Source organism: Pseudorca crassidens, chromosome 13 (assembly GCF_039906515.1).
Source record: "Pseudorca crassidens isolate mPseCra1 chromosome 13, mPseCra1.hap1, whole genome shotgun sequence".
Taxonomy (NCBI): domain Eukaryota; kingdom Metazoa; phylum Chordata; class Mammalia; order Artiodactyla; family Delphinidae; genus Pseudorca; species Pseudorca crassidens.
Genome location: NC_090308.1, coordinates 41,154,988 through 41,175,554, shown reverse-complemented (window position 1 = coordinate 41,175,554; position 20,567 = coordinate 41,154,988). Strand labels below are relative to the sequence as shown.

The window sequence follows — 20,567 nt, the reverse complement described above, 5'->3', positions numbered from 1 at the left end:
ATATTCATGATTTAATATTACATTTCAATGCTTAGCCCACCTGGAACTTTTTTGGTACAAGGTTGAAGAAAGAATCTAACTTCATTCTCCTCTTCTCTTCCATTTACATACAGTCTTAAGAAAGCATTGTCATCCACTATGATTCAGATTAAACCTATTAACTCTGGCCTCTATCCTACTATTCTACTGACATTACAGGTAAGTCCTCAGAGAACTCTTGGCTGCATAACATTTTCAGGCCTCACAGTCTGATCCTAATCACTGTCTGACACTGACACTTCCACCCTCTTGCAAGTGTCTGCTTTCATGCTTTTCTGATATCCACTAATCCTTGTTCTCATGCTTTTGATTTCTCCTTTTCAATCGCTTTTCCTGGCTCTGTTAATTCAATATTGGTGCACTTCTTGTTACCAGCAATCTTCTCATTAGCTACCCTTCCTTGGGTAAGCTCTTCTACTTAAATGGCTTCCAGAACTGCCCGATCTTTAGCTCCAAGCCTGCACACTCTACTTAGTTCCAGCCTAGATGTCTCACAATCACCACAAAGTCAGCATAGACAAACAACTCGATGTCTTGCCATCCAATGTATTTTTCCTCTACAGGAAGTACAGATTCCTATCTTCCAATAGTGGCATTATTATCTGTCCAAATACCTAAGCTAGATACCTGAGTCACTTTCTATACACTCACCATATCAAGCCCTATAAATTTTATTTTATTTTAAAATTTTTTTATTTTTTATTTTATTGACATATAGTTGATTTCCAATATTATATTAGTTTCAGGTACACAGCATAGTGATTCAATATTTTTATAGATCGTACTCCATTTTAAAGTCATTACAAAATAATGGCTATATTTCTCCATGCTGTACAATATATCCTTGTAGCTTATTTTATACATAGTAGAGTGTACCTCTTAATCCCATACCCCATCTAACCCCTCCCCACTCCCTGTCCCTACTGGTAACCACTAGTTTGTTCTCTACATCTGTGAGTCTGTTTCTGTTTTCTTATATACATTTGTTTGTTTTCCTTTTTTAGATTTCACATATAAGCATTAACATAAAGAGTATTTGTCTTTCTCTATCTGACTTACTTCACTAAGCACAATACTCTCTGTGGCCATCCCTTGTTGCAAATGGCAAAATTTCATCCTTTTTTATGGCCGAGTAATATTCCATTATATACATATTGGGTTGGCCAAAAAGTGCCTTCAGCTTTTAAGTAAAAATAAAAGACACATTTTTCATTTTCACCAAGAACTTTATTGAACAATGTATTCACCCTTTTGTTCCACTACCTTCTGCCATTTTTCAGGCAACTTCATAATTCCATCTTCCTGAACCTTTTAATCTTTTTGAGCAAAGAACTGTTCCAGGTGACTTTTACAGTCTTCCAAGGAATTGAAATTTTTTCTATTAAGAGAATTTTGTAAAGACCGAAATGAATGGAAATCCAAAGGTACAACGTCTGGTGAATACAGCAGATGAATCAGAACTTCCCAGCCAAGCTGTAACAGTTTTTGCCTGGTCATCAAACAAACACGTGGTCTCGTGTTACCCTGATGGAAGATTATGTATTTTCTGTTGACTAATTCTGGATGCTTTTCGTCGAGTGCTGCATTCAGTTGGTCTAATTGGGAGCAGTACTTGTTGGAATTAATCGTTTGGTTTTCCGGACGGAGCTCATAATATAGGACTCCCTCCCAATCCCACCATATATACAACATCACCTTCTTTGGATGAAGACTGGCCTTTGGCGTGGTTGGTGGTGGTTCATTTCGCTTGCCTCATCATCTCTTCCGTTCCACATTATTGTACAGTATCCACTTTTCATCGCCTGTCACAATTTGTTTTAAAAACGGAACATTTTCGTTACGTTTAAGTAGAGAATAGCATGCGGAAATATGGTCAAGAAGGTTTTTTTTTGCTTAACTTATATGGAACCCAAACGTCAAAGTAATGAACATAACCAAGCTGGTGCAAATGATTTTCAATGCTTGATTTGGATATTTTGAGTATGTGGGCTATCTCGCACGTGGTATAACGTTGATTGTTCTCAGCTAATGTCTCAATTTGATCGCTATCAACGTCAGCTGGTCTACCCAACCGTGGAGCATCATCCAGCGAGAAATCTCCAGCACGAAACTTCGCAAACCACTTCTGACATGTTCGATCAGTCACAGCACCTTCTCCATACACTGCACAAATCTTCTTTCTTTTTTTGGCTGCACTGGGTCTTCGTTGCTGCGTGCGGGCTTTCTCTAGTTGCGGTGAGTGGGGGCTTACTCTTCATTGTGGTGCACAAGCTTCTCATTGCGGTGGCTTCTTTTGTTGTGAAGCATGGTCTCTAGGCACACAGGCTTCAGCAGTTGTGGCACATGGGCTCAGTAGTTGAGTCCCGCAGGCTCTAGAGCACAGGCTCAGTAGTTGTGCTGCACAGGCTTAGTTGCTCCACGGCATGTGGGATCATCCTGGACCAGGGATTGAACCCGCCTTGTCCCCTACATTGGCAGGCAGATTCTTAACCACTGCACCACCAGGAAGTCCCACAAATATTATTTTGTGTTTCGCTTGCGTTTTTACCTTTCTTGAAATAATAAAGCGTAATATGCTGAAAATGTTGCTTTCTTTTCTTCCATCTTCAATATTAAGATGGCTATATAAAAATTAGCCAATTTTGGTAAGTCTTTTTTTAAATGCACATTGATATGACAGCTGTCACATACAATCTAACAAAATTGTTTCAAATGAAGTTAAAGACAACTAAGGGCTACTAGAGCCATCTTGTGGAAAAAACTGAATGAACCTTTTGGCCAATCCAATATATACCACATCTTCTTTATCCATTCATCTGTTGATGGGCACGTAGGTTGCTTCCATATCTTCGCTATTGTAAATAATGCTGCTATGAACAGAGGGGTGCATGTATCTTTTTGAATTAATGTTTTTGTTCTCTTTGGATATTCACCCAGGAGTGGAATTGCTGAATCATGGTAGTTCTATTTTTAGTCTTTTGATGAACCTCCATACTGTTTTCCATCTTGGCTGCACCAATGTACATACCCCCCAACAGTGTAGGAGGGTTCCGTTTTCTCTACATCCCTCTTCTCCACATTTGTTATTTGTAGACTTTTTGATAGTGGTCATTCTGACAGGTAAGAGGTGACGTGGCATTGTTGTTTTTGATTTGCATTGTCTAATAATTAGTGATGTTGCAGATCTTTTCATATGCCTGTTAGACATTTTTCCAAAGTAGACATATGGATGACTACTTATGTCTTCTGCTCATTTTTTGATTGGGTTGTTTATCTTTCAATATTGAGTTGTATAAGCTGATTATATATTTTGGACATTAACCCCTTATTGGTCATGTCTTTTGCAAACATTTTCTCTCATTCGGTAGGTTGTCTTTTCTTCTGTCGATGGTTTCCTTTGCTGTGCAAAAGCTTTAACATTTAATTAGGTCCCATTTGTTTATTTTTGATTTTATTTCTTTTACCTTAGGAGACAGATCCAAAAAATATTACTACAATTGATGTCAAATATTTACTGATCTCCTACCATGTGTCAGGCAGCATAACAACTGTGATAGAACATCTTATAATAAACAAATCCAAATGCTTTTCATTTTAACAAAATATTGAAAAAATATATATCCACTTAAAAAGCTTATTTCCAGAAGAAAATCTACAACTTAAATGTTATAAGTACATTTTAAAAGACCATAATGGTCAGAATTATTGATGATTCAGCCTACTATTTTATCTTCAAAGGTGATCCCAAAATAACATTTCATAGGATAACAGGGTTATCCTCCACCTGAGATTTTAAACTCACTAGCTTCCCTTAATATACTATTATGATTCTGGCATTTATGAATTTATCATCTAGATCCACAGTTGAACTACTTACATTTTGAGGCTATTTCATTTGGAAGGGTATCAAGATCTACCAACTTATGAAGATAGTACATTCCTTAATTTTTCCTAAAACAATCACTTTCTGTTTTTATGAACTACCCCCCTAATTCTTTCCTCCTGTCTTTCCACAGATGTATCTATTTTCCATCCAATAAATGTAAGTGGAATAAAATTTTTATTTAAAAGGCAAAATTTCTGACGAGGTATTTTTTAAAATGCAGCTATATGTGTTGGGCAAGAGGCACACGTAAACATAGGATGCAGAAAAACAGAGAGTCAGTGGATGAAAAAAGATATACCAGACAGCTTATACAATATCAGATAACACAGACTAAGCCAAAAAGTATGATTCGTTAAGTAGCTAAAACAATTTTATATTTGTATGCATGTAACAAAGCCTCTAAATATACAAAGCAAAAATTGATAGAATGTAAGAAGAAATAAGCAAATACACCATCATAGTATCAGTGTTTAGAAACTGACAGATCAAGAAGATAAAAATTGAAAAGAATACAGAATATTTGAAGAAAATAGCTTAAAATCTTGATTTAATGAACCAGAATGCAGACTACATTGCATTAAATGAGTGGATGCACTCAGAACATTAAACTTCTTTTATGTGTGAGGTCACAATGCTAGGCCTTAACAAGTTTCAAAAATTGTTTTCACATGAACCACAATGCAATTAAGGTTACAAAAGCATTTCAATCTCACACAGCTTTTCCAGAGAACAGAAAAGGATATAAATCCCACTTCATTTTATGAGGCTTGATATAACCTTGATTCCAAAACCAGAAAAGGATGGTATAAAGAAGGAAAAGTACGAAGCCATCTTATTTAAGCCTAGGCTTAAAAATCCTAAAATCAATATTACAAAACGGAATCTAGTATTATATAGAAAAGATATATATAATCTGTCATGACTAACTAGGACTTATTCTAGAACTCCGAAGTTGATTTAAAATTATAAAACTGATTAATGTAAGGTACCACATTAACAAGTTAAAGAAAAATGAGTATGTTCCCAATAGATGCAGAAAGATCAACATCAATTTGTAATTTTTTTTTGAATTAGGAAACTAGAATTACAAGAGAATTTTCTAAACCTGATAAAGAGCATTTACAAAATAAAGCTTCAGAGAAGCATCATAATTAACTGTGAAATGTTGACACCCTTCACTTTAAGAGCAAGAAACAAAACAAGAATGCTTACTGTCTCTGGAGATCCTAGCCAGCAAAGTAGGACAAGAAAGAAAATGTCCCAGCGTGAAGGGAAGGCAGATACATACAGAGGGATGAGGCAGGCAGATTCTTGGGAGCCACTCTAAAGCAGCACCAAAATATTACCAAGGTGCTAAAACATAATTGAGAATGTATCTAGAAGCAAAATCAATTACATATTAATTAGAACTCTTCTCAGTGAGATTATAATATGTAGGTTGGAGGAATGCTGAAACCACTTGGAATTGAGAGTAGAACTCCAGGGCACGTGCATGAGAAACACAAATGGTCACTAAACCACCTTCTAATGACAGCAGGACACCATAACCACAAGGATCACAGACCGCGAGAGAGGTATGCAGTGGATGATCTTGGGCAATCGAAGAGAGACTGAGCTAATACCAGTAACAACATTAATTCTCTATTATATCCAAATGTTGTGCTTGGTACCTTCTCTGGATAAATGTTTAAAGATAACTAAAGAATACTGACTGCAAATCATTAGCCTGCCCAGGGGCACTCATGTGTTTTGGTGTGGTTTCAGTGAGCAGAAGCAGACTGATGAGAAAGCAGGACTTAAAGACTGTTGGGAAAGATGAGGCTAGTGAGGTAGGAACAGCTGACAAGATGAGACACATCAAGACAAGAACTTGTTTTAGGAAGACCAGTCTACGAGCCCCATGAAGGATGAGCTGGAAAGGAAGGAAAAGAGGACAGTAGGGGGGCTGTTCTAGGACGCAGATGAACCAGGACACAGGACAGCAAGGGATGGAACAAGCAATATTATAGCTTTTCAACTGTCTTTACATTTCTTCTATTCACAACTTTTTGATTTATAACATTTTATTCTATTCTATTCTTAGTCTTTTCTTTTCCAAGCTAAACAATACTATTTTCATATAGAATTTAAAAATTATTTTAGATGTCACTACCTAAAGATCCAGGGTAGAGAATACAAAGTCAATGTTTTGCAAAAGGGTAGAAAAAACTCTTTTGTTTTCTTTCGTGTAACGGGATATTCTCCCTTGTTTTGCTTTTCCCCACAAAAGCATCTTGGTCCAACATTTTTTGTAGTAAATTTTTACCTGGTGAGATATAATCAATGTCACTATGAAAATTTCAGCATTAAAGAAAGTTTTTGATTATTTTTACTCCAGATATGTTACCTTCATTGAGGCTCATCTACTTATACAATGTTACCAAATAAGGTACTATCAATGAGATATAACACAGGTGAATGATTGGCCTAAAGAACTCTTGCCTGTTGATTGGCTGAATTCAGCTTGTCTTCCAGTTCTTCCTTCAGGTTTTCTAGCTCTTGTTGAAGCTGATTTTTATCATCTTCCAGGTTTAGCTTTTCCTTTTTATGTTGTGCCTCCAATTCCTTAGAAAAAGAAATTTTTTAGAAATTAACAAAATTGCAAATATTGTATACTTCGAAGACTCCAAGAAAAAGACTGCTCTGTTTTGTATTTTGATGCCTTGCTCTTCAAGTTAGTCTTATACTTAATTATTAATATCAGAGTTAATGGTGAATCTAATTAATCCTAGGGGCTTAGACTCTATCACTTATGATGCAGTGGTTAAGTCATTTTTTAAATGGTAAGAATATCTGACTAGTCTAGATCAACCTGAAGTCAAAAAAAAGAAATGTGTGATATAAATGATAATTTGGTGAGATGAGAAAAAATTCTAACTATCTCTTGGGTTCATAATTCTTTTATATTTACATAAAAATACAAAATTTAGTAACACTTCTGGAACTCAGTGGTCTAGCACTGGAATGTGGTCAATGATTAACAACTAAGAAATTAAAGTATCTAAAGAGCAATACTACTAAAATTGATACTTACTGAAGAACACCTACTATTTGCCAGACATGCTACTAACTACTTGGGATACAAAGGCAAAAAGACACGGTCCCTGCCCTTAATAGGCTCATTAAAGAATATGTGATTAAAATTAGATGTAATGGGGAGTACTGGAGTATATGAATAGGGAACTGATAAGTGCTGGCTTGGTGTGAAACTTCCACAGAGAAAGCAATTCCTAAGCATAGTTTGGGGTGTACCAGTAAGAAAAGGTGGTGAAGCAAGAGGGAGATATAACATTCTAGGCAGAAGAAAAAGCATGTGCAAAAACCATGGAGGTAGCAAAGAACAAGGTATGTTACAGGTGTTCAGTATTTCTACAGTGTAAGGTGAGAACAGTAATAAATAGGGTTCTATGTTGCATGTCCCCAAGACAAACTCCAGGTTTGATGATTTGCTGGGATGTCTCACAGCACTCAGCATTTAGTTGTACTCACAGCTATTTGTATTACAGCAAAAGGATACAAAGCACAATCAGCAAAGAGAAAAGGCACATGGGGCAAAGTCTGCAGGAAGCCAGCCTCAAGCTTCTAAGAGTCCTCTCACACAGAACTCTCCCGCAAGCTGGGACAACACATGTGAAATGTCCACTAGGAAAGCTCATGAGGAAACTAGCACAACACTCTAAAGTAACTATGCTCCAATAAAAATTAAAAAGAAAACTTTCATAGACTCAGATATTGGTAAATAACTAAATATGAGAAATATAACAAATACATTATTATAATTATTATTTTATAAATTTACCTTAACCCTAAATGATATCCTTACACTTAGGATGGATTTGTAAAATTGCCTTTGTGTCTATAAAAATGGTACAGAACTTTGTCAGTTCAGCCAAGGTGGTTAGGTATCTACTTTAATGATGATTAACTTCATTTCCCAAATAAACATACTTGGGGGAAAAAAGAAAGCTCATGAGGGACTTAGTGCCAGGTTTCTTACTGGGCGCTGGCCAGTTTAGCATGTTCCAAAATTCGAGACTCCAGGAAAGAAAGTACATGTTCAGGATAAACCATATTGTTTGCATAAACAGTTTAGGCACAGGGAGCCATTCTTATCAGGGAATGGTGGGAACCCTCCTGAAATTCAAGTTCTAGACACCAGCCAAGGGCCAACCTTGCACCATGTTTTCTAAGGATGGCAGTTTCAGGCCTGCTATGTTATCTCTTTTCTGCATGGATTCTCTGTATATTCACATCCTTTTTGGTAGCTAAGTAATAAGGAATAGTGAAGTCACTTTTAGCTAGATGTTCTTTAAAAGATAATTTGACATAGGAGAAAGACTATTTGGAAGGAGGCTGGTTTTAGCTTAGGCTCAGACATGAACTAGCTGGGCAAGAAAGGAATGAAGCAGCAAGTGATAAGTTATTCTGAGAAAAGACAAGGGTAAAGATGAGGCTATCCTAAGAGGTTTTGACTATGTTCACATACAGGAAATCCATGTCATCTGCCTTGTGGCAACCATGCTTTAATGAAAGTTTGTAAGAAATGCAAATGGATGAAAGTAGATTTTCAGGTAGCTCAGAAATTAAAATTTAATGGGTGAAGGGATGATTAGAAGAGTAGTAATGAGGTAAAAATTATATTGATGAAAGATGCCTTGATTCTAGCACTTAGAACTTAATACAGAGGAATAACGAGAGGCAAAAGGCACCTGCAATTTAAATATTCCAGTAAGAGAGGAGGAGGTTAAGGTGAAAAGAGAATGTAGAAATGAAAAAGAGTAACAAAAAATAGCTACGGGAAAGATTACTGAAGCCACAGTTACTGCTAAATCCTTTACTATAAAACCTCGAACACTTGATACATATACCCAGAGTCGGTAAGCACGCACACGCTTAAGTAATTAACTAATCAATTAAAGCTGTACTGATTGGTTCTGGAATAGTGAGCTGGCACAGAAAAAAGGACAACCACAACTTTGAGAAATAACATATCATCAAGTTTTGTCTTTAGTTATATAAACATATAACAGTATGTTTAGATAGACATATTCTAAACAGAAGTTTTATTTTGAATTTTTAATTAACTTTAGGTGTTATTTTTTCCAACTGGTTGTCAGAAAAGGAAGAAATATAGAGGCAGAAGATCTCAATTCACATGCTACCTCTTCTATTTACTAGGTTTGTGGCTCTGAGTAAATCATTTAGGTTTATTAAACCTATTTCACCACCCATAGAATAAAAATGTCATTAATCTCCAAGACACAAACAATAAGGAATATACAAGAAAGCTTTCAGTAAACTGTCAAGTGCTATTATGTAAACACCTAACAAGCATCATTAATACATGCCTACACAATGTGGTGGCTAAATGCCTCAGGGTTTGATACCTGAGACCTGAATTCAAGGTCTGACTGATTCTTACTAGTTGCATGCGCTTGAGCAAGTATTTAACCCCTCTGTGCCTCCACCTCCTCTTCAGTAAAATGGGTACAGCAATGGAAACCAAAAGCAGTGTTACAAGGATTAAATGAAAAAATAAACGTAAAACATCACGGCAGTGTCTGGCACACACAGTAAGAAATACTAACACTTATTTATCACTATATGCCCAGACATGTCTGGGTTTTTACATTTTGCCTCACTTAACCCTCACAGGGATATCACAAGATGGATCTTATCTTCGTCTGTCAAATGCAGAGAGCCTCAGGCATAGCTTTTGGGACCAAAGAATAAGCAGCTAGTAAGCAAAGAGCTCAGTGTAAGGCCCCAATCTGTCAGCTCCCTTGCTTTCTCTACTATATAATTACCGTCTGCCATGTATTACTATTAGCGAGCTGATTACTTATTTGAGGGCAAAACCAAAACAAAACAGATCATTTTCCCAGGGAAGGAAACTGTCTACAGGAGAATAAGTGCTTCAACTAGTGAGGCTTCCTGAGGAGGACACCAATGTTGCTGTCTCAAGATCAAGCAAGTGTTTCTATTACGGCTTACACCAAGTAGAAATGCCTCATATCAATTTAATAAACTACATCCCCTATAAAAACTTTTATGTATGTTACTCTTCGAACCGAGATTTACAGAGTGATTACAAGACAGCAGCTAGATCATTATAGAAAGCCCACCAATTTACAATGCAATGCTAAGCTGAATTTTTACTCACCATTTGCAGTTTTTTCTTATCCCTAATCGCATTACTGTGGACAGCCTCAATTGCCATGTGGTGCTTCCAAGCTAATTCTTCCAAAGTCTTAGAATGGGCCTCATTTAACTGGGCCACCTCTCCTTCCAGTCTATTTTGCAGGTTGTTTAGCTCCATCTCATAATATTCTTGCTGAGTTTTCTTTGCCTCATTTACTTTCTAAAATTGAACAAAAATAAAGATCAATAATTGGCATCTGCTTTTTTCATTACTGCTATTAGTATTTTGAATACTCAGTAAATAAACTTGGATGAACTGAGTGCTACAGGATTTAGATATGGTACATGAGAATACACCATTGGGTGTTCTCAGAAAATGACAGGGTGGCACAGGCAAAATGAGTAATTTTAAAGCAAATGATAAAATACACTATTATTAGGTTAGAACCAAGTGCGAGTCAGCACATCTGCAGGCTTAAGAGAAAAAGGCTTCCTATATGTCAAAGTTGTACACAAAATGGCTTACCAATTTACCCACTCAAATGATACTATTCAATACAATTTTATTGTGTGCCAATTATATGCCTTTTAAGCATGAACAGTCTAATGATGAAAAAGTCAAAAGAGTGTGGCAGTATAATTTTTTAAGTTCTTTGAAAGGAGCATGCGTCGTATGTTGTGAGAGTATATAGGAAAGGAACCTAACCTGGATGGGGTGGGAAACAATGTGATGTGTGTGAGAGACAAAGAAAGAGAGAGAGAGAGAGAAAGAGAGAGACAGAGTGAGACTGATCGATCAGGGAAGGCTTTCCAGAAGAGAAAACATCTGAGCTGATGATGACACATTCTCTCATTTAATTCTCACAAGTCCACCAGGAAACAAGAGATGAGAAAATTTCAAAGCTATATCTGATGTCAAAAGCCTACATTCATAACCATTTCCAGCATTTTGAAAGCTGAGAAGCAGTTTACCAGGCGGTGAAGTTAGCGAGATGGAAACCCATGCAGCTGAGCAGTGTGGCTAGAACACAGGATTCAAGGCTGGGAGTGGAGAGGGATGAGGCTCCGAAGCAGGCAGGGTCAAATGATGACCAGGGGTCTTTTATGCTAAGGCCTCTGGATTCTATTCTGATGGCAATGAGAAATCACTGAAACTGACATTTAAAAAAAATTTTTTTTTAATTTTTAGTTACTTATTTATTTTTATTTACTTTTTTTTGCGGTACGCGGGCCTCTCACTGTTGTGGCCTCTCCCGTTGCGGAGCACAGGCTCCGGACGCGCAGGCTCAGCGGCCATGGCTCACGGGCCCAGCCGCTCCGCAGCATGTGGGATCTTCGCGGACTGGGGCACGAACCCGCGTCCCCTGCATCGGCAGGCGGACTCTCAACCACTGCGCCACCAGGGAAGCCCAAGTTACTTATTTTTAATGTTTGTTGTTTAAGCCACCCAGGCTGTGGTGTTTTGTTATAGGAGCCCCAGCAAACCAAGACAACTTGTCAAGGGGAGAAAGTAGAAAGGAAACAAAGACAGGAAGAACTTTGAGAAGTATCTGAATTTCGGGAGCAGGAGGAGGAAGGGGAGCCGGTGAAGGAGGCGCACGAGCCATTGGGAAGGAGGAGAGCGTCACAGAGACAAAGGGTGGGCAGGGGGCGGCCAAGAGCTGTGAGTGCTGCTGAGAAAATGCGTACAGCTTTTGGGTGTGCTGGTTGTGTTCCCACTGATGCCTTAGGACCCAGTACAACAGAGCAGGAGAGGGGAAGCCAGGCCGAAAGGAGGAAATGGAGGTACTGGATGAAGGCTACTCTTTGAAGAACTCATGTGGTGTTACAAAAGAGGAAGACGAGAAAGTAAAACTTCAAGAAAATGAGGTTGAAAGATGTTTTAAATCTCTTTAGGGGCTGGAGCAGATCCCCCCGACCTGGATGCTCTGTAAGACTCTCGGAAGACAGACACACCTCCTCTGTATCATTAATTCCTCCTGGATGGGCAGAGCGATCCTGCTGTCTGGCCTCTACAGCACCTGCCTGCCTGGCTCAGTCTGCAGGTCCCTAGAACTACCCAGGTGGAAATTAAAGGTCCTCACGTCATAGGAGGCAGCACACTGCAGAGGTGGAGAACATGGGTTTTGGAGTCTCACAGACCTGGGTTCAAGTTCCAGCTCTGCCACTTATTAGCCATGTGACTGGGGGTACCATGCGTGCATAACGTCTATAGGCCTCAGTTTCTCCATCTGTGAGATGGGAACAATAAGGAAGAACCTATTTTACAGGGTTGCTGAAGATGAGATAATGTGCCCCCAAATGTTTAGCAATATACCCAGCCTACTGTAAATATTTTATAGTTAGCAATTATTTTACATAATAAAGAGATTATCATTATTCCCAAGGCCCAATGAGGGGGAAAAGCCCTAGGGAAGAACCTTGAATGTAAGGCACTGGACTTTCTTTCCTTTCAAAGCCAGAAGGTGTAGACAGAGGAAACAGAAACTCCCAGCTTCTTCTTTCTTGCCTGGGCCAGACTGGGTGTCAGCTCTTCCCTTCAAGCCTCCCCTACAGGATGGGGGTACTGGGGGCTCAGGGCTCAGAGCAGTGTTGTAGAACTGGATCCCAATCCCTCTGCTAGCTCTCCCTGACTTGGGGTCACCAGAAACCAGAGTCCCTACTTGAATACAACACTTTTAAGGTTCTTTTACCAACATCACCCCCAGGTCTTTTTGTTTCACAGCTCAGACACGAAGTCCCCCTCATCATAGATCATAGCTTTTACCTATAAAACTGTACCAGTCAGGGCTCAACCAGAGAAGCAGGAAGGAGAAAGAAGGGGAGGGGTGCTGAGGAAGAGAGAGGCCATCAGGCAGGGTGGGCAGGAACTCTTGGGCATGGGCTAAAGCTGCTGTCCACAGGCAGAATGTCTTCAGTGACTGACATTTTTAAAAACACAATCATCTTGGCAGTAGGCTAGTGAGCTGACGGAAGGCAGGGAAGGTGCAGAGCTGACAGGACTTGGGAACCGATAAGGGGGTTAATGAAACAGTAATCAAGAACGACTCCCAGGTTTCTGATTTACCAAACTAGACAGACTATAGTGCTACTGGTTGAAAAAAGGAATAAAGGAAATATAGTATTTTGAGGGGAGAAAGTTCTAGGCAGGTTGATTTGACACATCTGTGAGAAACAGATATCTGTCTGCAGTGGGAGTTATCTAGTGGGAGTTAGATACACAGGACTCAAGTTCAGGGAAAAGATCTGGCCTAGACGAACGGCTTTGGGAGATATCACTGACCAAGTGACAGCGGATGTTACTGGAATGGATGAGCTTGTGGAATGAGATGAGAATGCAAGAGGAACATTAAAGGTAAGGACACAGAAAAGACTCTAAAAAAGACTAATATATGTATATGTATAACAGATTCACTGTGTTGTACACCTGAAACTAACACAGCATTGTAAATCAACTATACCCCAATAAAAACTTTTTTTAAAAAATTAGATAAAAATTTAATTAAAAAATAAAAATTTAAAAAAAAAAAAAGGTAAGGCCACAGAGAGAAGAGGGAAGCTCACAGACTCAGGGCCTGGGACTGCAGGGCCTGGGAGACAGGAGGAAAGTGTGAGAGAACCAAAGAGAGATGCTGTAAATCAGAGGAGTCAGTATCCCAGGAAGACAAGATCCCCCCAGTCCAGCAGCCAGGACGTCACTGGAGGCTGAGGCCAATGTCGAGCCTGTGGAGTGGTGGCAGGAGAAACCAGCCCACACGAGGTAAGGAGTGAGTGGGAGGCGAACCAGGGCGAGGAGAACAGACACTTTTCAATACACTTGGCTGCTGAGAGAAGGAGGAAGAGTGTCCCAAACCCTCACCTGGTATTGTAGATATGTGAAAAACTGGAATAAATATTCAGCAATTACTCTACACATCATATGTCTTATTTATTTCATTTAGAAATTAAGTATGTTGGTATATGAATTTTCAGGGCTTGATTTTGGTCATCCTTTTCAGTTTAACAGACACTTCCTAGGTGTATACACAATAATACGTTTCATCAACAGAAAAATAAATACGATTAACCGTAATGTACATCCCACTGAAGTAAGAGTTCATTCAGCTTCTGGCTTGAAATAGGTTGAAATGTCCTAAGTTCTTACGTTATAAATTGTTATCAGCAATATTTTGAACATATACACAATATGGGATAGCCCAGCTTTATATCAATACCTTTTCTCCTCAAAATAAAAACAAAAAATTCCTGGAGTTAAGACATAGCCTGTTACTATGAAATAGAAGTAAACACTCTAAATAAAATCTGAAAAAGGAAAACTGAACTTTTCTTTCTTTTCTTTCATGGCGGGGGAGGGGGGGTGGAGTTCTCCATCATTCTTTACCTTCTCCAGTTCCAAAATCTGCTGCTTCTGCTCTTCATTCAGACTCTGGGTTTTGCTTTGCAAAAAAGCTCTTTCTTCTTCAAGCTGAGATAATCTCTCATTGGCCCTTGATTTTTCTGATTCTAGATCTTTAATTGTAACCTCCTGGGTCATCTGAGTTGCTTGAAGCATTCCAATATGACCTACCCCCCCAAAAGAAAGCCCCAATTTAAAATGTTACGTTGTGGTATAAAAGTTTATAGTTAATGACACAATGTACTTAATATGGAAGTAAAGTAAATGGTCTGCATGTACAAATAGTTCTTTGGTTTCCTCGCTGTATGCAATAGAAATATTTACCATGGGAATACTTATTATCCAAGTAGAATTACTTAAACTAGAAAGCAGTCCATTTTCACATCACTGATGTTGCTCCCTGCACCTAGAACCATTCCAATCATTTCTGAAGATTTCAAGCTCTACAGGTTGAGGTAGAAACAACTCCTCAGGTACATATAAAAGTCCTGGGAGTAAAGCAAAGTAAGAGAAGATGCACTGAGTAGCACGATGGCACTAAAATGAGTAACTTATTCTTTTCTAATCTCTTTTTTTCCAAATTCTAACATAAAGAAGAAGAAATCTGTATGCAGCAAGGAAGGACGGCAGGCAGCAGTTTGGCTGAAACTAAATTTGTTGTAGACAACAGACCTGATAAAGAACTGAGGCAGAGCAAGAGACAGATAAGGACAGCAAGGCTATGAAAACCTAAATGACGACAGCAAAAAGACAAAAGTGTGCGGGGGTGGTATGAACAGAGACAGAGAGATGGAAAGTGAATATGAGAAAATATGCTCAGAAGGCATATGCGTTAGGACAGCGGTTCTCAAAGCGCCCTGGACCAGCAGCGCCTGGGAGCACTGGTCATAAGTGAAGCTCGCCCCAGACCTACTGCGTCAGAAACTCTGGGGCTGGGGCCTAGCGTCTGTGGTCGCACGAGCTGTCCAGGTGATTTTCATACACATTAAAGTCGAAAAGTTTCTGCTTCAGGGGGAGGGTAATCTGGGATTCACCAATGAGCCAGTCAATCACATGACATCCTCACAGAACTTATTCAAGGGCCTCCCGGGCTCACCAAACACCCCAGCGAAATGTCACTCCAGATCGATACAGGCCACCCCCCTCCTCTAGTGAGGGCTTCGAAGTGAGCATGTCAGCCACGTCAGGACGGGCGACCCAGCTTTAGTACGTAACATGATCCTCATTAATAAGCCAAATGAAATGAGGCTGTTGTAATTTAAATATAGTTCCGCTAATTTAAGTATTTTCAAATATTTATGTTTTAAAAGGACATGTTTTTAAAGGACAAAGCCTCTTAGAGTGTTTTTCTTTTAGTGACTGACATTGGTGCTAAAACCTATAAATCTTATTTTTTTTATAGAAATACATTCCTAAAAATAAGTTATCATTTGCTTATCTCATGATTGATTAACAAGATAACAGAACCCTTTAACATGTTTAGAATCTAAATAATTTTAAAATATGAGAAGAAAAGGCTAATCTGTCTCAAATTAACATTTAAGTGTTGGTTTTAGCTGAGGAATACACCAAGAACTGCGGTCAGACATACTAGCTTTGAGGACAAGATCTGAAGCTTGCTGCTGTAAACGTTCTCTGGCTGCTGCTAGCTCACTTTCCACTTCCTTGTGCCTGCTTAATAAGGCCACTTCTCCCTCCTTGGCATCATCAAGCTGTTTTTGAAGAACCTAAGAAAAATCAGATAGCCATTATTAATATGCAAGGATGATGCTAAGCTAAAAAATTCATTTAAACTACGAGCAGCAACTTCCTCTTATTCAAAAGTCACACTTAACAATACCTAGTTTTGAATCTGTATCAGTGACACATAACTTGTTATCTTCATAAGTCATATGACCCAAACATGAAAGGCTATTCGACCCTTTTTAATATATTTAAATGCTGCGCAGATATTAAAAACATACCTATGAAATTTTCTATGCCAAGAAACAAAGACTTGCCAGAGAGACTTTTTGGCTTTTTTTTTAGACTTGAGCCATACCCCTATTTATAAAGCAATCTTAATTTTTTGTTCAGTGTCTGGACATCAACTGATGTGCAGACCCCATCATTAATGGAGGAAAAGGAAAAAAACATAATTAAAGACCAATATTTTAAACTTCCCAAATCACTGGGAAAATATTAACATGTTATTAAAAAATCCTTTCATAAACAATCAATAAGGTTTCAAGCTTGTCTTTTTGGGCCTTTCATATCTGAAATTGTTGTAGGAAATAACACTACAGGGTAATAAAGATTACCTTTTCACTGATTTTGTCACAAAAGTAGGAAAAAAGCAAAATGGAAAAAAAAAAGTTAAAGTGGTCTAATCGAAAAGAAAAAAAGTGGGAAAAAAATCCATGTGTTGAATGTAATATTCTTTACTCACCTGAACACTGTTCTCTGCTGTAACAAGTGCTATCTGAAGCTTCTGGCATTTGTCATGAAGACTTCCAGCTTCATCCTGTACCATCTGTAACTCTGTCTTTAATTTTCCTATGGTTTTTCGTAAAATTGCTTCTTGTCCCTGAAATTCTTTTCTAAGATCTGCCTCCTTTTCTTTGCTAGCCTGGAGGCTTTCTGCTGTAAAAAGCTGTGACCTTTTCAAAGTATCCAGCTCATGTTCATAAAAGGACTGAGCTTTACGCAACTTGCCTTCATAATCCTCAATTAGCTTTTTCCGCTCGAGCCTTAGCTCCTCCAGTGTCTTGTTTAAGGCCTCCACCTCCACTCTGTGCAGCTCCTCCGCTTTCTCCTGTCCTTTACTAACGGAGGCACTGTGATCCTGCTGTGACTTCAGCAGCTCTTGGATCTCCCGTCTGTGAGCAGTTCGCAAATCTTCCAATGCCAACCGTTTGTCTTTTTCAAACTGTACTTGGACTTGTCCAAAACTCCGTAATCTTTCCTCAAATTTCCTTCTGATCTCTTCAACCTCTCTAGACATGGTTACTATGCGTTGGACATGCTGGGCTTCTGCACAAAGTTGCATGTCCTCAACTCTGTGCTTATAAGCCTCAAATTCTGTCAAAGCCTGCTGCTTCATTTTTATGTGATCTTCTAATGATGCTTCTAAAACTTGAATCTTTCTCTTAAGGTCTAACTCCTCTGATACTCTGCTTTTATACTGCAATATTTTTTCTCTTGTTTCTGCAAGAATTTGTTGGATTTCTTCTTCATGAGCATCTTTGAGGGCTTGAATTGCAGATTCGTGCTCATCATTTTTAGTGTTCAAAGCATATATTACCTGCATGGTTTTAAAGAAAAAGGGAGAAGAATTCAGTAAACCATGTTACTTTCTAATTGAAGTTAATTCTTTCATTTGGATTGACATTTTTTTCTATGCAGATAATATTGGCTATGGTAAATATTAAATACTAAAACTTCATGCACTGTTTTTGTACTCATAGATTTATTTAGCAAATTTACATAGCCCAATCTTAAAATCTGTACTTGAAGACTTTTTGAGTAGGTTTTTAAAGCATTCAAAATTAAGAATGTTTTCCTAGAAATGAAACAGTGAGGAGGAAAGAGACAAAGAAGGCTACCTGGTCTATGAGAATGGAGTTTTCCTACGGCCCAGTCTAGCTTCCTGGGGACTGTGGTGGGATCAGGAGAAAAGCCTCATGGTAAGTCTCTGCCCTGCACTGGAGGCCTAGAGATGAAGGAGGCTTTGCATGAGTGGAAGTTCTAGGTCCTACGTCTTCCCAAAGGCCTCTTTCAACTGCCTAAAGTCTGGTATATTTTAAATTTAGAAATTTCCTTTTCTAATTCCATTATGGTCTGTTTTTAAAGCTGATCCTTTTCACTCCCAAGTGGTCTCCTTACAAAATCCAATTAGTACTTTTGTGCTCACCTATCAAATGTTGTAGTTTTACTCATTGCCTAATTTTCCCTCCGCCTCCAAGCAAGCCAGATTCCTAGAGCCAGAGTGTTCTGAGTACAGGTCTTTATTTTCATTTTTGTCCTTGGGTTTTAATGATTCCATTGAGATTTCCCCACCTTAATTCCAATGACAACATACTCCTTTTATAGTAACACTCCCACTCTCATATGTTCCTTGATGTCCTCCACATAGCCCCACGGTCCAACAGTAATATTCACAACTTAAGGCTTAGAGATGTGCCTACTTTCTTCTGAAGTAAAAAAAAGTAAATATTATACACTCCAGCAAAAATCCAGAGGCTAAAAATCAGTGTCCTGGAACCTCGCTTATTTTAATATGATCTTACTTTGGCTTCAGAAATGAAGTCCAGCACCAAATACTACCTATCTATCATCTATCTATCTATCTATCTATCTATCTATCTATCTACATACCTACCTACCTACCTATCTATCTATCTATCGTTGTGTTGGGTCTTCATTGCTGCACGTGGGCTTTCTCTAGTTGTGGAGAGCAGGGGCTTCTCTTGTTGCGGAGCACAAGCTCAGTAGTTGTGGCTCACAGGCTCTAGAGCGCAGGCTCAGTAGTTGTGGCACACGGGCTTAGCTGCTCCCCGGCATGTGGGATCTTCCCGGACCAGGGCCTGAACCCGCGTCCCCTGAATTGGCAGGCGGATTCCCAACCACCGCTCCACCAGGGAAGTCCCAGCACCAAATACTTTTGCAATTAAGATGAGGAAGTGTTGTCCTTTTTGTAGAGAACTTGTTTATGCAGACTAAGGTAACTGAGACAAACTACCTGGCTCTCCACAGACCCTGGTAACTCCAAATCCTGCTGCTAAATCTAGGCTGTCGCCTGCTAAGCCTGCAGCTACACTGGCAGAAAGCAGAATACACACTGGAGCTACCCCACTGCAGGGGCTTCACTCCCTCCATACGGGGCTTTGTCTTCCACACCCAGTCCCCTGTCCATACACTCGGCTAGGTCTGCTGTATCTATTTTCTTCAGCGTGACTGAGATGTGGTCATACCAAAAGAAAAAAGGTTGAGAGACGGCAAGATTCTACCTGTCTTGCCACAACTACCCTTCTCCTACAAGGGCCACAGGAAAACATGTGCACAGAGGAAAATAAATACTTATTCACGGTGTCTCTCTTTTTTAATAAACCTAATTCCAAATTCCACGTTATGTCCCTAAATGGGCTAACACACATCCCCATGGAGGACTCCTTTTATTTACACTTTTAATCTTAAAGGTAGCCTATAAACCAAGAAAGTTGGGTGGCTTCCTATTCCCTTCCCTCAGGGTCATACCTGTCTACCACCCTGATGCCAGAAAAGACTGGAAGGGGCACTATGGAAAAAGACACCAACCAGCTGGAGAGAAGTCCATTTGCCAGAGTGCCTGGAACAGAGCTGGTCGAGCCCACAGGTTGCAGACCTTCCCAGAGCATGTCTGCATGCATTCCCTCTTCATCTTACTAATAAGCACGTGGAAGGAAAAGAGATAATCCCAAGAGATGGGATCCCCAAAGAAAATAAGTCACGCTGTTAGCACTTTGCTCCAGGAAATGATCATGAAAAGGACCAGTCCATGGTGGGATTCTGTATAACTGGTGATGAAAAGGGAGAGGGAAGCAACATGTGAGCCTCCCCTTGTCAACTATGTATTGAAATACTCTTCTCTTTTTTCTAATTTAATTTCTCTCAGTCTTCAAGAGTCAGCTCAAGTTCTGCCTCTTTTAATAAGCCTTCCAAAGCCACCTACATTCATGGGATTCTATCTTTTCTTTATATCCAACATCACCATTTCCTTACCACCACTCATTCCTGAAACTCAGCAAATGTTAGATTGGTTTAATTTGGGGTGTCCTGACAACAAGGCTGGAAAGCTGTGTGATGATGTTAGCCTAGAAAAGTAGCTGAAGGTACAGAAGCTCAGGAGCACACAAAAATGTGAATAAAAAGGTGAAATTAAAGGGGATCAAGGTTACGAATTAAAGCATTAAATTAAAACAGAATTTAAGTAAACAAAACATCTGATAAATAATAGGGAAATATTATGGTGAGAAGTTCTATTTCATTATATATTCTAATCCAGGGATCAGCAAACTAGAACCTACAGGCCAAATATGGCTGCTGCTT

General features: G+C 39.1%; 1 protein-coding gene across 6 annotated transcripts in view; it reads right to left on the bottom strand.

Moving 5' to 3' along the window:
- Positions 1 to 20,567, bottom strand: part of FAM184A (family with sequence similarity 184 member A) — a 120,321-nt gene that overhangs the window by 45,711 nt on the left and 54,043 nt on the right. For all 6 annotated transcript variants that reach the window (XR_010933747.1, XM_067702253.1, XM_067702250.1 and 3 more), the window contains exons 2-6: positions 16,930 to 17,784; positions 16,093 to 16,228; positions 14,487 to 14,668; positions 10,128 to 10,325; positions 6,407 to 6,529 (exon numbers count right to left, since the gene is read on the bottom strand). Coding sequence is in view for 5 of the 6 variants with exons in the window: in XM_067702253.1 (XP_067558354.1) it covers positions 6,407 to 6,529; positions 10,128 to 10,325; positions 14,487 to 14,668; positions 16,093 to 16,228; positions 16,930 to 17,784 (1,494 nt within the window). In the remaining variant the exon portion in view is untranslated. The remainder of the gene's footprint in view (positions 1 to 6,406; positions 6,530 to 10,127; positions 10,326 to 14,486; positions 14,669 to 16,092; positions 16,229 to 16,929; positions 17,785 to 20,567) is intronic.